Raw genomic sequence first — 17,020 nt, forward strand, 5'->3', positions numbered from 1 at the left:
ATTAATTATGGCTTTTTTCTTTTTATATTACAGGGGTAAATCTATATAAGATCCACCTTTGAAGGGCATATAATTTGCTATATCTAAATATAAACTATAAAGTTTCTTGTATCCTCTGAATTGATGTATCTAATGATGTGTTTATAGTATCGGATTCGGTTATAACTTCTTGATTGCTACGGAAATATGGTTCGGTATTTTCAGTGCTTTCGTCTGCGTTACTTTTACTCAATGACATTTTAATCGTCAGCTGGTATTTTATACTATATAAATCATCTAATTCCTCTTTAATTTTGCTCGATACGACATCATTAACATCCATGTTGGAATTAATATCCATGTTCTAACCTGTTAGATATTTACCAACGCCGGCTGTGGGTACAAATTTTAACTCATCAACTGGTTGATTATTTTTATCAACATCATCGGATTGATTATTATCTAGAAAAGCGATCAATTTAGCTTTTCTCATTCGAGAATAACCTCTCAGCCCACTGATATATAAATACATTTGAACTAATGTCTAATTGGTTTGAATTCTACCCAATCTATTTATCTCATTTCTGTAAGCCTTTTTCCTCTCATAAATAATTTGAAACAGTTTCTTGTCAACACCATGACTCTTAGATAAACAGTAACTACCTTTGACCAGAATCCCACATACAGAACACGAATAATTAATGTGCCCTTTTCTAATTGCAATGGAATGGATTCCACAAAAATCTGACATACAGCTCTTTCCACAAATTTGTGATTGGCCCATGCGTATGAATTTACATCTTGATGTGCCTCTCGCCATTGTGATAAGTATACACTTCTAGTATCATTTGTCTAAATGCATGTCATCAGCTGAGTCCTGCCCAGCCTAACATAACCAGTCAGCCAGTCAGCGCTATTTATAGATTAGCAGTCAGGGTTATTTATAGATTAGCAGTCAGGGTTATTTATAGATTAGCAGTCAGGGTGACATGGTTGATAAGACTCACCCTGACTAGTATGTTTACAGGTCATGGTTTATGCATAGTTATTGTATAACTGAAAATTACAATGACTGTCAATCCCAAAGCTATAAATGCTATCTCTCTGTTTTTTTGTTCCTCTGATGGTGTATAAAACTGACTTATTGTTGGTCTCTGTATTGGGTCAAGTTTCTTTCCATAAACAAGGAAGTATTCATGCATGGCAGATTCAACATCCTTAAACGTTTGAATTGAATGTCCTTGCTTACGCAGTTCATCATTAATAAAATCTAATCTTAATATCCTATTTCTGGTCCATTGTGACTGGGCTGCTTCGAGTTGTTCTAATGCTTTATTATGTCGTTTACGCTCCTCTTCAACTTCTTTAGCATTTGATTCCCTCAGAGTAGAAAATAAATAATTACTCCCCGAAAAAGCTAGAGCATTAACAATAGCTCCACCGTTCATCATCGCAATTGTTGCCATGTTCAATAATATAAAATATTCAAATGTTTAATTACTTCATTGTCTTCTGGGATAAGCCCTTTTTTGATGAGCATATCTTTTGTAGCCATAGCCAATCCAATATAAAGAATTACCATACCGATATCATAACCATTAAAATCTAGCTTGGGTGGTGTGGCTTTAGTAATCATTTTAGCTATACGGGCATAGCCAATGGCCAAGCCGCTGACCACCACTGAATAATATGTTGCGTTTACCAACATTTTACCATCTGTAACTGGAGTAGTCATGCTTTTTATAACATTATATGGGGCTAACCTCTAATTGAACTTCTTGTTGTTGTGTAATCGGGGGTGACGTTTTCTCTTCTCCGGTCTTATAAAATAACCATACCGCCGCTATAGCAACAACACCTAGTGCATAGGGAACCCAAGTATTAATCGGACGACTATGTTCTATATTTGAATTATGCATTGTTTTCGCCTTCCTCTCTAGCCCACCCTTCCTACCAGCTGAGATTTTCAAAGGATTCTTTGTCACTCTGGCTTGTGATTTCGCAATCGCTGGTATTACTCATTCACTTGTTGTGATTGTGTTTCCACAATCTGTTGTGTCACTTGAGTCTCCATTATTATTACCGTATTCGACGTAATAAGCGCCCCGCTCTAATAAGTGCCTACGGCGGTATTTGCTAATATATTGGCTAGTGAACAATCCCAATTTGCACCCCTTCCCATTGATCAATGTTCACAAGACTTATTAATTCGCGAACAATACGCACTTGTGTGTTATATGCACCCTTAATTATGGGCAATTCAATTTCAGAAAAATATATCTGTCGTACATAAACATTTCATGCTGTCAGCATAAACCACGAAATGTATCTTTCAACTCTGTTTTTTTTTCACCTAAATAATATTCTAATTTATTTATTCTATTTCTAATTTTGAGAGCGCCCTGGGCGCTTATTACGTCGATTACGGTAAGTGGGCACGTATGTTTAAATTGACAATACCTAGCCGTTATTAAAGCGGTGGTCACCGGAGCTAAGAACATTCCATATCTATGATAAAACTCACAGCTCACTGCGCTTATAGCGTGTTCGATGAATGGGTCTTTCTCGAGATATTTTGCATAAATACATGCGATGTTCTGCTGGGATAGGGAGAAACATACTAGCTACAACTGTGTATAGTTGTAACATAGCTGACCCTATTGTTTTAGTCATGGTAGCTCCCAGTCAAGACTTGTAATGCGCGTACAGTTTTTTAATTTCTTCATCGGTCATGTTATCAATATCGATGGTATAAATTTCCCCCAAATATTGGGGACATTTTCCACCGGCTACCAAAGCCGCGAGTCTTTCTCTATGTTTATCTGTATGTTCTTCTGCATGTTGATCTGGTTCTTTGAGCATTTGTTCGATGAGTTCGTCGCATTCCATAATGTAATACCTAAGGAGATATTTAAGTCTAACATAATGAAATATGACATATCCAATACAACCTGTAATAATAAACTGTTGCGAAAGAATGAGGATTTCAAACCACATTATTACATAATAACAACTAATGTTCAATTTATCGTATTTTTGCTATATTTGCTATATTTGCTATATTTTTGCTAAATTTGCTATATTTTTGCTATATTTGCTGTATTTTTGCTATAATTTTGTAGTATAGGTAATGGGGGTTCTGCCGCAACTCCACCGGAGTCAGATTTATATACCTATACTGCTACTACAGATGGAATTTTTTATGTGTAAACGCTGATGCGATTCAACGATCGTCATGAGTCATATTAAAAGAAACATCAATATTAATTAATAATGAATAAAATTTACTATAGCCCACGAGGATATTGGAAAGGTATAGGAGCAATACAAAAATTAGCCACCGTGGCTAAGGTATCTAAAGATGTGGCCAAGGATTGGTTAAAGAAACAAGCGTTGTGGCAAATATACTTACCAGCACCACGTTATATACCTAGGAAGAAGTTTGATATTTTTACAACGAATGAAGTTCCTCAGGCTGACCTCTTGTTTCTTCCCCACGGTAAGACGCAAAACGTATAAATACGCCTTAACTGTAGTGGATGTGGCTAGTCGATACAAAGAGGCTGAGCCATTAACCTCAAAAGATTCAAGAGGGCGTCTTTTTCTTGTTTGGCACCCCCGATTTCGGCACCCCCTTCAATATTTTTTCCACTAGAGCAATAGGATGTGTCCAAAGCATACAACTGTGCCCAACGAATTTCCAATTGAACATTTGTGCCCAACTACCGTATAGAACAAAAATGGAAGAAGCGAAATATACAACTATGGAGAGCATGGGCATATGTGCAGAAATGTCTGTGTTCCAATATATACTAGTGGAGAATGTATACGAAGACAACTTGCTACCAGATATATCCAAGGTAGACTATTTGGAAGGAAATCTGGGTAGAACACATCTAGAACCTTTGGAGGGCCTGCCAACATTTGTAGACGATATGTATGTATTTGGCTATCTAGAAGAAAACGATATAGTATCTCTACGAGGATCTGTGTCTTGCACAACTGGAGAAAATGGATCTGCAAAACGTATACTACAAGAAATACAGATAGCAACGCAGAAGGTATACGGATGTTGTGTGCATGCTACTATTGCAAATACAATTTCTTATATAGGAGGCCCTGGGAGCAAAATACGAGACACAATACAACGAATACAAAAACAAACAATACAAAGTAAAGAAAAAATGAATGGAAAGATTTTCCAACGAAGAACCCAAAGGTATATTTGTATGCCAAATAGATGTCTCTGAGTTGTCCCTAGAGGAAACACAAAAGGGGTTGGATGCACTACACATGCAACTATATTCCTTCGGATACGAGATATATTCCATAGACTATACTAGAGACTTTTCTGGTGTACTAGATAGGAAAAAACTATTGGAATACCTACAAAGCGAGGGATACTTTCTACAAGGTATACAATACGATTGTGGAGAAAGAGAAGGAACAATTCTAGACAATACAGCGTCTGTAGGAGAACATGTATGTACTTGGGTATACAGTAGGAACAATAGAACATTTTCCGCGAAGATATACAACAAAGTTGTTTCCAATTTTGAAGCGGGGGACGTTCGGAATCCAATAGGATTGTCCAAATAGACACCTAAGAAAAATATTTTTGCATCCAGACGTACGGAAAAGAGGTATCTGTATCTGTGTATGCACCAGACGAAGACGTAGGACCTTGGGTTGTAGACGAAATTCTAGAGTTGGTATCCCCCAAAGGAGAACCACTATTTCTCGAACAACCACCAGAAAACCAATGGAGAAACTTGGCAAAGAAATTGGATAGATTTTGTATAGTCGCCTCTAGACCATCTTGGGAAGATATTTGCAGCATGGTATGCACACACAAAAATAGGAGAATAGCAGGGATACATATACATACGAAAAAAGAGACAGTAGAAGATACGAAGAAATGGGAAAGAGCAGTAGAATTTGCAATTGGAGACTTTGGGTTTCGCGCTTGTCCAATATTTCGCATAGACATCCTATCTTCCACAAATGAAGGTGTAGAGTTTGGACCACTTCGATGCTATACAAAAGCAAAGGATTCCAAAACTATTCTTGCGCCATCCAAACAACCAACAAAAATATCAAAGGCAGATACAAACCCTTCCATGCTTCTCCCAAGCACAGAACACATAGAATGGATATTCCGGAAAAACAAATCCAGAGAATAGGAAAAGAAGTTTCCCAATTCCAAACAATAGAAATGGAAACCAAAAGACAAATATCCACTCTTTCCAGATCCAATAGAGAACAAAGATTGCAAGACATAGAAGACTGGTTGGATAGCAATCTATGGAAAGAAAATATTGCAAAAATACACGAACAAAGAATACAAAAAGAAAAGGAAGAAAGGAAAAAGAGAGAACAAGAAATAGAAGAAATACAAAAAACATACAAGAATATAGAAGAATATAGAATTGCATCGGAGATACCAAAAATATTGTAGAACAAAATTTTGGAAGCTGGTGTAGAAAGATGTCCGAATTTTCTGGAAAACTATTTCTATACTCGGATGGAAAGGAGAACGTGTTGTAGCTAGATGTATCGAAAATATTCAAAATGTAGATGTATATTGTTTTCCCGCTATTTGGCAAACAAAAAGACTGCGAAAGATACTAGAATTGCTAGAAACAGCTGCACAACACACAAAACCGGATAGATATGGAAAGTCTATGTATTGGATCCCAATGGTAGAAGGAGACGAATTGTCAATGCGCGTGGAAGAAACAAAAACATTCTACAACGAGAACAAAAAAATAGAATACCATCCACTAGTTGTAGAAAAAACACCAAACCAAGAACTACTAGCAGCAAATACAAAGATAGACAAATTCGAAGAAGAAGTGGAAGATTCTTCCATGCAATATATAGAAAAAGCGCCAGCATGGAAAGAATGCACAAAAGCATTGGATATGGAAGGAGAATATACATGTAGAAAATTTGCCAAAAGTATATTTCGAGGATTGAAAAGGACTATTCTGTTTCTACAAACAACAGATAGATCGGAAATTCCAGTATATGGAACATTTTTGCAAGAAGAAGTTGCAAAATTGGATCCCTTGGATACATATGCAGCACCAATACTATGCAAAATAGGAAGAGAAAAGAGAACAATACATAGGAAGAAAGATAGATTGGTATCTATATCCGCAAAACACTAGTACGCAAACATACCACAAGGCAAAACAAGTCTAGAGTGCCCTCTTCTATTTGTAGCAATATACAACTTTCCTCGATATTTTTCCCTACCCCGAACTTTCTCTTCCTCTCCTTCTCCAAGGTATCCATCTATTTCCCATCCCCCTTCTCCACAAGGATGCTTTCTGTTTTTCTCTATATATTCTTTTGCTGTATATACATGTTTGGCATTTCCAAAATTGTATTTCTTCCAATCTTCTACACGAAATCTTCTCGGCATACCATTTTCTTGGGTGTATTCCATCGTTGTTTCTATTCTATACTATATTGCAAATATCCAAATGGAAAATCTATAGCATTCGAAAAGCATCCGGTTTTGTGGGAGGGTCCTGCGATGGAACAATGGGAGCTTCTTTTTTCCTCCGTAGTTTCCATAGAACAACAATTGGAAGGAGAATATATCCCGCTATATTTGTGTATTTGGCAAACCATCGCGCTTTCTCTACATTCTTTTCCAAGGACTCTACTTCTTCTTCGATATCCTCCACATCCTTCCCCCAAGGACTCCAATTCTTCTTCTACATCTTCTTTCTCCTTCGCAATATTGTTTCGTATATCCAACAATACTCTATATAGATCTCCCAATATATCTTCGCGAGACACACGCTCTATAGGGTTGTATGGTTCCACCTGTGTCATGCTTTCTACAGGTTTTCCGAGTTTTTCCATATTCTATACAACCTCCCAGCCCCAAAACCATATTTTCTTTTTGCATCCTCCATGGAAATGTTTCCACGAAGGGCACAAATTTCTTCCAACTCTTCTTCAGATAGATTTTTCTTTCGCGGCATTGTATACATATTCTACAATATCTTGTCTCCAATAGGAATCCTATACATAGAAATTCCACACACCAAGAATCTTGTACCCTAGGAAAAGCAAGCAAATGCTTGTAGCAAAATATAGCAAAAATATAGCAAAATGTAGCAAAATATAGGATTTAATAGAAAAATAGATATATTGGGAGATATTTGGGTTTCCTCTAGGGACAACTCGGAGACATCTATTTTGCAAACAAATATACCTTTGGGTTCTTCATTGGAAAATCTTTCCATTCATTTTTTCTCTGCTTTGTATTCTGTTTGTTTTTGTATTCGTTGTATTGTGTCTCCTATATAGGAAATTGTATTTGCAATAGTAGCATGCACGCGACATCTGTATACTTTCTGTGTTGCTATTTGTATTATATCGTTTTCTTCTAGATAGCCAAATACATACATATCGTCTACAAATGTTGGCAGGCCCTCCAAAGGTTTTAGATGTGTTCTACCCAGATTTCCTTCCAAATAGTCTACCTTGGATATATCTGGTAGCAAGTTGTCTTCGTATACATTCTCCACTAGTATATGTTGGAACACAGACATTTCTGCACATATGCCCATGCTCTCCATAGTTGTATATTTCGCTTCTTCCATTTTTGTTCTATACGGTAGTTGGGCACAAATGTTCAATTGGAAATTCATTGGGCACAGTTGTATGCTTTGGACACATCCTATTGCTCTAGTGGAAAAAATATTGTAGGGGGTGCCGAAATCGGGAATGCCAAACAAGAAAAAGACGCCCTCTTGAATATGACTCATGACGATCATTGAATCGCATCAGCGTTTACACATAAAAAATTCCATCTGTAGTTGCAGTATAGGTATATAAATCTGACTCCAGTGGAGTTGCGGCAGAACCCCCATTACCTTTACTACTGCTCAGCAGTTGCTATATTTTTGCTATAATTTTGCTATTTTTGCTATATTTTTTACTCAGCAGTTGCTATTTTTGCTTAGCAGTTGCTATATTTGCTATAATTTTGCTTAGCAGTTGCTATTTTTGCTATATTTTTGCTAAGTAATTGCATAAGCAGCTGGTTGACCGGTTTTTAATACGAGTTTACAGTGCTTTGTTGAAGCTAACAGTTTTCTGTCTTTATCTAGTTCGGGCTTGGTATAAATAACATCATTTTCGCGTAGACATTCCTCAAATGAATTTCGGTCTTTGCAATGAAACAGGGCTACCCATTTGGTCTGCTCTCTGAGATCTTTCAGGACAGAGTTGTATTTTTGAGTAAGTACCTAAACGCTATGCTGAGTATGCCGTCCAGAGAATGCTAAATATGAAAGCATATCTTTCTTTTTGGTGAGTTCTTTACTCGCACTGCAATCACCTAATATGAAAAGGGTTGATTCTCCTTTGTATTTTTCGTGACATACTCCTATACAGTCTTGTAAACGATCGCCTGGATCAACTTTGACACCCCGGGATCATTCATTCCCCAATCTCTCGATAGGTATGTTTTATTAACGCTTATAGTCTGGCACAGAATAATAATATTGTTGAAAACGTCCCGATAATGACTTTGTAAAATATCTAGAATAAAAGCTGTTTTTCCACAACCCGTTTGCCCACAGATGATAGCGCAGTGCGGTTCTTTAGTAAAAGATTATGAATAGATTGCTTGCACGAATCGTCCATTCTGTATATTAAGTTGCGTGTCCATAATCATGTACAAATATATCTTTAATTTACCAGCCGCTTCCTGGTGCTTCGTTATCTGTATAGTAACACCCTCCCTGGCATTTTCTATTCTCCGCCCACTGCCGTGTAGTTGGTCATCGTCCGTTGTTCGCATGTCGAGCCACAGCGCATACTTCGTGGTAAGGAATTCAGCCATCGATACACCCCCGAGAGACAGATCTTTCACGACCACATTAACTTATGGGCTTCGTTTTATAGAAGGGAGTTTTTTAATCTCATCCCACTGTTGATAAGCTAGCATTCCTTGGCTATATAGTTGATTAGGCAGGCCCTCGATAATCAATTCTACTTTTGTAATCTTGGAGTTGTAGAACTTCTCGGTATCTCTTGCAAATGCTTCAGAGTGGTCCTCAAACAACATTAAAATACCCTTCAACGATCTAGCGGGAACGTTTAGATTGATATTCCACATCGTATCTTATTTGTTCCTAATGATCTTTCGATGTCAAAGAACGCGATCATACAAAATGGCTAAACTTCCTGTATACTGGTTACGAATTTGTCTGCAGACTGACGAATTGCTTTGACCCCTAATGGATCCCGAAGTCTACGTTGTGGGTTTAACTTGCATCCATATTGCGAAGATATTGTTATATTGAAATTATGTAACCTTATGTTTAATATAAAAATGGATGATATTAATCTAGATAACATTACTGATACTAGTACAATCGAAGAGGGTACTGATGAAACCAGCTTTACGAATCTTAACGATGAACTTTTGAAATCAGCTGTTAATGATTATTACGATGCCTTAAAAGAAAGCCCAATTGGTCGTGACTTTTCAAGGTTTACGATAGATAGTAAAGGAATATTGTGACTGAGTGGCTCTCCAGATATTGATCTTATGAATTCTCGTACTCGTAAGCCCCTAGCCTTGTCTACGATAGCCAGTAAACATGGCATCAACATTGTCTGTAATGAATTAGGTTTTGTAGACTACTCACGAGAAAAACTTTCTGTGAAGACTACTAAGGTTCTTCAGACTGTGCATGCTGAACTCGGTACCATAGATAATTTGGAAGAAAGCTCGAAGCTGGCCTCGGACAGACTCAGAGAAATCTTGGATACCTACTACGATAATTCCACGTTACAGGTACCATCCTTGGAGTTCAGTATTAGGGAATTACGAGGTCTTGACAAGGCAATGCAAACAATGCGGGGAGAACTCATCACTAATATAGCCAAGCTATCCGAACTCGACAAGCATATAGCTTATGAGAAAACAAAACTTGAACAGGCGGTGATGAATTCAGTAGACGCCGCGTTGCTGAAAGATTGCGTAACTTAGAAGATGAAAGATCGGCCCGCCTTGAAGCGGCTTCCAGTAAAAGAAAGGCACTTCGTTCACCAATCAGTCAAATTCGAGAAACTCTCGATCAAGTCCTCAACGATGATACTACACTGGCTGATAAAATTAAAACATTGTTCAGAGAACGGGATAACCATTGGAAGTATTTTAACCGCATTGGGATTTATTATATTGACTTTGACTCTCGCGTTAACCAGAGGTACAGGAGGTGGCACACCACCTAGTGATAAAAATGGTGTAAAAGAGTGGATAAAAAAGCATTTAAAAGCATTAGGAGAAGCACTGGGAAAGCTCTCTGGGAAAGCCGCGTCTGCACTTCCCGGCATAATAGGGAGTATTGTTTCCTGGCTCTTGAATTTATTAGCAAAGACCACCACTTGGCTTAGTCAAAACTTGTGGGCACTGATCGTAGCAATTGCAGGGCTGTTGTATGTATCCGCTAAAGACTACTTAACCAAATCATGAGTAAACCAGCCGCGACTCCACCTACTATAAGCGCTGTTTTTTCATCGATATGTTGTTGATTTTTAGCTGCAATATGTGGTGGCACTTGTGGTTGTGCGTCAGTAGATGTGCTAGTAGGAGCGTCAGTAGATATCTGTGGCTTGACTATTCCCGTTTCATCTGTGTTTGTTTGCGTTATCAAATCGGTGTTAATATCTGAATTTATACCTGGTTTTTGGCTGATCGGAAGCAATAACAATTTTATTATTATAACCGATCACTTGACCGATCTTAAGTTCCATATTACTCGGAGACATATATAGTCCCGGTGCATAAACGTAGTCTACTTTGGATTGAGCGTACTGTAATACATCTTGATAACGCTTTATAGAAGATGGTATGTCAACTGGTGAATTAATAGCATCCTCCACATTTGCGACAAACTGTTTTTTCGCATCGAGTGCCATCCCAGAACCAATAATGGACGTTCGTGTTTATGATTGTGCACCAAGAATTGCCCATACATAAGTTCTTATTGATTCATTAACTCTTACAACTCCTGGGTTAGTAAATGTATTTTCTGTTTTATCATTAAGAAATTCATTCCAAGCATTTCCAGGTGGTTGCTCCACTCAGACGCCAATCTTTACTCTCAGAAACATTAAATTCCTGACAAATATGTTCGAATGCCAACCTATTGTACGGATTATTTGATGCATTCCATGCTCGATCCTGCGGTAATGGAGCACTAATTTCTTTAAGATTACGTCTAATCTGATAGTACACGTGAAATGATAAAACAGACTTATTTAGTTCAAATCCTGGGGCATAAAGAGATACACCACATCCTGTTGTTGCACACCATATGGCAAAGTTTAACTGGTTCTGCCAAAATTGCATTGGATTGTGAAACCAATCGTGCACCATTTTATCGCTAGTTGCTGTGACCCTGTATTTTTCAAAGATATCAGGGAATTTAAAAAAAAATAGCACCAGAGGCACTTACTAAAATTGACTGATTAGTAATGTAAGTTGATTTCATATTTAAGTTATGATATAGTATCTTTGTATATTTAATATGTATATTACACTCCCAGGAATAACAAATGGTCAGTCTATTGAACTGCTTCATACTATCGATAACTCGGATGGACAACTTGAAGTCGCTCTCTGGGATGTAACGTATTACCCGCAGTGGACCAATATAAATGCTGCAAGAGAAAATAATGAGTTAAGTACTTTTAACAAACACCACACTATATCTGATGGGTATTACAGCGTATGCTCACCCAATGATGAAATTTTTAAGCCTTTGGGAGCTATTCTCACACAAAATGAGTCGAATGGGATACTGAGTTTAAGCCCTGGAGAAGAACAAATAGAACTTCACCCGTACTTAGCAGTAGATACACTTGGATTACCAACGAAAATGACAATACAACCCAACACAACAGTGCAGGGATTTAAATTACCCGATTTAGTTCCCTATAAAGAACTGTGCATCCATCTTGATCAGATAAGTACGACGGATAATATTCAACTCGAAAGTCCTTCAACTCTACTGAGAGCTATTCCAGTCAAAGATGAAAAATATAATAGCGGTAGAACAGAATCTTTCTCATCATTACAATATAAAAAATTAAAGAGGGGTATTATTTCAGACCTCAAAATTTCTGTATTAGATGTAAAACATCAACCTGTACATATAGGATACTTGAGTGTAACACTCCATATTATAAATAATGGTTGATTCATCAGGCCCTGCAACACTCAGACAATGTAATACAATTGCCCTTTCCCATCTCGGAGACACAGAAGGATTCGGTAAACCCGGTACCGATGGTAAGTTATACGCTTTACACTTACAAGATAATGTATACAAGCGGAAAGAAGTTACATTCACAGGTAATCTAGGAGATTTAAGCGATGTCAACACTTCGTATAATCTTACTCGCAACGATGATAATAAATGGACTATGATCGAAGCAAAAATCGAGTGGCTACTTAATAATGTCATTACCCCACCATATGTGATGACGGGTAAGGCACATAATTTAACTAAGATACTAAATAGTGGGATCATACTCGGGGCTTATATTCCGTCAAAACGAAAAGTGTGTTAGTCTCTCCCCAGCCAGACAACCCAGGTCATATGTTATTGAGTCGTCCGGCATAAGAAAATGTTAGTTTAAATTTGTTTACTTAATTCAATAATATTAAAGATAACTTGAGTGCCATACCTGATCTTTCTACGCTTATTATTGAAGTCTTGTTTGGAGATGCACCGGTAGATGCCTTCAAAATATTGCTAGGTCTATCAATTAAATGGTTTAAGAAACACCAACGTCAACGTTGCAGTATTATTTATATGGGAGTATCACCCGTTGCAACCCTTGAGGGGGTCCAAATTATTAAAAGTGACAGCATTTCTCTTACTAAGATATTCATGCCGTATAATATACATTTAATAAGGTTGATGTATACTCTCAAAACATTGAAGCAAGACCAATTAAAGACTGTTATATGATATAATAATATACACAATGGGTTTATATCCAGCGCTCGATGAAAAGATGGATACTGTTGATGGATTTTGATTACATCAAATAAGCGACATAAAACATTGAATAGAGAAGGAGAGGGAGTTGAGACTTGGATTGTATAAAAAGTATCGCAGAGCTGTGAATGCTCTCGACGGAGTTGACACCGTGCTTGTAACAGCTGGCACGGTGTTGGTTTATTATCAACTATAATCGCCGCGCCTCTCGTACTTGGCATGGAAATAGCGGCTGGAGTCTCAGGACTGGCAGGAATAGCGCTAAAATTTATTTCTCATAGGTTGCAAAAGAAAGCATTAAAACATGATAATATTCGGATACTCGCCGAAGCAAAGTTAAACAGCATTGAGGACCATATTTCAACAGCAATGGCTGATTGTAAGATATCCGAGGAGGAATTTCGTTAAGTGTTGTCAGAACTCACCAAATACAACGCAATGAAGCAGGAGATTCGATCAAATTCTCGTAAGACCAGTGATATTAGCGAAGACGATAAAAAAAAGTTCATAGAACAGGGGAGACAACAAGCACGTCAATTATTCCGTGCCAAAACCAAAGAACTTGTTGGAGATTAAAATTAGATTGCTGCCTATCATTAGATCACATTTAAATGAATGCTTACATAAGTATATAATAATGGAGAATTACAAACCAACAAAAGAAGAACTCGAAAAAGCTATCGAAGGGACAAAATTATCAAATGGAGAGAATTACCACAAGGTATATATTATATCAGTGATGTCAAACCAACCAAATACGGTCATCAATTGTTTCTTTCCAATTACCAAGAAGAGTATATAGTCTGGTCTCCTAGTAAAATGAACGAAGAACTTAGTAAAAATGTTGAATATCACTTTGTTAAAAATAATGGTATACGTATGAATAAATATAATAGAGAATATTTTCATTACAATTTAGTTTAGTCTCATCATTGTTTTTGTACTAATGGTGTCATTGATTGGCTCCAGGTAGTGGTGAGCTAGAGCCAATTTAACTTAGTCTCATGACGATTGTTGAATCGCATCAGCGTTTACACATAAAAAAATCCCCCTGTAGTGGTGGTATAGGTATATAAATCTGGCTTCAGTGGAAGTGGTCCAGAACCCTCATCATCTATACTACTCGAGTATCCACAACTATATTTTGGAGAGTATTATAAAGAGACCTCCCTTAATAGTTGTGGTTGCAAGCTCAGTTGCAGCGTGCTTGACATCTTCGTTACCCTCCCGGTATAGACTGTTCCACTGTGAGGAGCTTCTTTACAGCCGACATTTTCATTCAAGACATTTCACGTGGTTACAGTTTTCTGCCAGCTTGCAACACTCTTTACTTGATTCAACAACATGCATGTGCCTCTTTCAAAACACTGAGACAAATTCTGGACATTTGTGAGTGCACTGTAAACCTAATCCTGTGCATTTCATGTAATTTGTTTATAATCCCCCACCCCAACGAAGTTGTCTGAGGATATAAAAACAGGCTTCATCCATCTGTCTCAGCATAAGAGAAATTGGTACACACATTCACCATATGGTGTAGATGTGTCTTTTGCTGTCTATGATTCCCCAGAATTTTCTTTTCTTTCATATGAATTTTATAAATTTAGACTTAGTCCCTGAACTGAATGAAAGCAGTGGGTTTCATTTCCGGAACAGAACTGGAAAATTATTCTAGAGATATCTTTAAAAAACTTGGTATACATTCACCACTTGGTGTAGATGTGCCTTTTGCTTTTTATTATTCCCCCAATTATTTTGTTTTTATATAAATTTTGTAAATTTAGACTTGAACTGAATGAAGCAATCTTAACAATTTTACCTCAGTTCTGTTATACACTTTTCCGTGAAACTTTGTACAATATCAGTCTAAGGCTGTTATAAAGTCTATGTTCTTTAACATTTTAAAATTATGTTTTATTTTCATATTTCAATTAAATGGCACACCATCTTTTGTAGACATTGCAACAAAGCTATAAGAGGATTCATAGTAGATGTACTTAGAAATTCACCAGGTTTTGAGGGGTGAGCATGTTCACAGCTTTTGTACCTTACTCTGGTAACTAGCTGTAAGGGCAGGGCTGCAACAATACATGCCTGTATAACAATGTTCAACAATACAATTCATTATATCTAAATTGTCTAGTGCTCAAGGATACAAAATAGTTTTAGCCTTCACGTACTGGAAGATGATTATAACCTTTGTTTATCATTACAGTCTTACTAATGCAGATATTTGTACACAGTTTTATGGAGATGTTATGCAATAGCTCTTGTATTCAACCTCTTCTTCAAGCAGGTGGATAAGCTGATAATTTACAAAGTCACTTCTGATTGCGCGTATCATTGTCTTTAAGATTGGACAAGTTCAACTATGGGCGGGGAATATAGATGACTTTGTCTTCTTGTTATTCATTAATCGTGTGGTTATTTACTGATTTCATAATTTGATTCTGTACACACCGATTTCTGGGTCCGTTTCAACTTTGGAATCAACACGTAACTGGATCTGTTTTGATTTATAGGATTGTTTTTGTTGAGAACATATGTTGATTTAAAATCTAGTAATAAGGATTTACTTTGAAATGTTTTTGAGTTCATTGAGGTTTGCACTGTAATGCTTACATATCCTAGATTGCTTGCTTGGAGACAGACACCAGATGTTCACAATAATATGTCCTTAAACATTGCTCCACTGGGAGAAAATGAATATGAAAAAGATGATCGATATTTTAAAACTAGTTAATACTTGCAACCCTATGACTGTGGGTCCCAGATTCACTTAATATGTTATGATCCTTAGTTATGATTGAAATACTGTACAAAGCTGAATTAAAAGCGACTCAGTGCTGTGCCATGTTACTGTTTTAATTTATACCCAATTAAAGTAATTTTGTCAAATATTCATCAGTCTTTTCTGATCTCAGGGAAAACCAGCCTGATCAAGGCACTGACAGCCGACAGACAGCTGGAGCCGAGGGACCAGTTGTTTGCCACTCTAGATGTGACAGCCCATGGAGGAACTCTGCCCAACATGATGTCTGTCCTCTTCATTGATACAGTAGGCTTCATAGCAGACATTCCTGTCATGCTCACTGAGGCTTTTGCAGCAACATTGGAGGATGCTGTTCTGGCTGTAAGTACAAGTACATGTCGACTTTCAATACATTATAGCAAGACCTGGTCTTTATGTGGATGCCATGCAGGTCAATAGCATTGAGGATGTATCGGCCCTGGCTGATTTTGTGTCATTCTACCCTAAGAGTTTGGATCATTTCTGATAAATCAACTACTTGTGTGTGACATGTACTGTTCCAGGACCTGGTCCTACTTGTGTGTGACATGTACTGTTCCAGGACCTGGTCCTACTTGTGTGTCACATGTACTGTTCCAGGACCTGGTCCTACTTGTGTGTGACCTGTACTGTCCCAGGACCTGGTCCTACATATGTGTCACATGTACTGTTCCAGGACCTGGTCCTACTTGTGTGTCACATGTACTGTTCCAGGACCTGGTCCTACATATGTGTCACATGGACTGTTCCAGGACCTGGTCCTACTTGTGTGTCACATGTACTGTTCCAGGACCTGGTCCTACTTGTGTGTGACCTGTACTGTCCCAGGACCTGGTCCTACATATGTGTCACATGTACTGTTCCAGGACCTGGTCCTACTTGTGTGTCACATGTACTGTTCCAGGACCTGGTCCTACATATGTGTGACATGGACTGTTCCAGGACCTGGCCCTACTTGTGTGTCACATGTACTGGTCCTACATATGTGTGACATGTACTGTTCCAGGACCTAGTCCTACTTGGGTGTCACATGTACTGTTCCAGGACCTGGTCCTACTTGTGTGTCACATGTACTGTTCCAGGACCTGGTCCTACTTGTGTGTCACATGTACTGTTCCAGGACCTGGTCCTACATATGTGTGACATGTACTGTTCCAGGACCTGGTCCTACTTGTGTGTCACATGTACTGTTCCAGGACCT

General features: G+C 37.8%; 1 protein-coding gene across 1 annotated transcript in view; it reads left to right on the top strand.

The window, feature by feature from the left end:
• The window catches only part of LOC124124366, a 72,843-nt gene that overhangs the window by 26,722 nt on the left and 29,101 nt on the right, over positions 1–17,020 (top strand). Inside the window, exon 4 of the mRNA XM_048401476.1 lies at positions 15,953–16,161. Within this exon, the coding sequence (XP_048257433.1) occupies positions 15,953–16,161 (209 nt within the window). The remainder of the gene's footprint in view (positions 1–15,952; positions 16,162–17,020) is intronic.

This window comes from Haliotis rufescens, unplaced genomic scaffold, assembly GCF_023055435.1.
Source record: "Haliotis rufescens isolate VD_foot unplaced genomic scaffold, xgHalRufe1.0.p SCAF_22, whole genome shotgun sequence".
In the NCBI taxonomy this organism is placed as follows: Eukaryota; Metazoa; Mollusca; class Gastropoda; order Lepetellida; family Haliotidae; genus Haliotis; species Haliotis rufescens.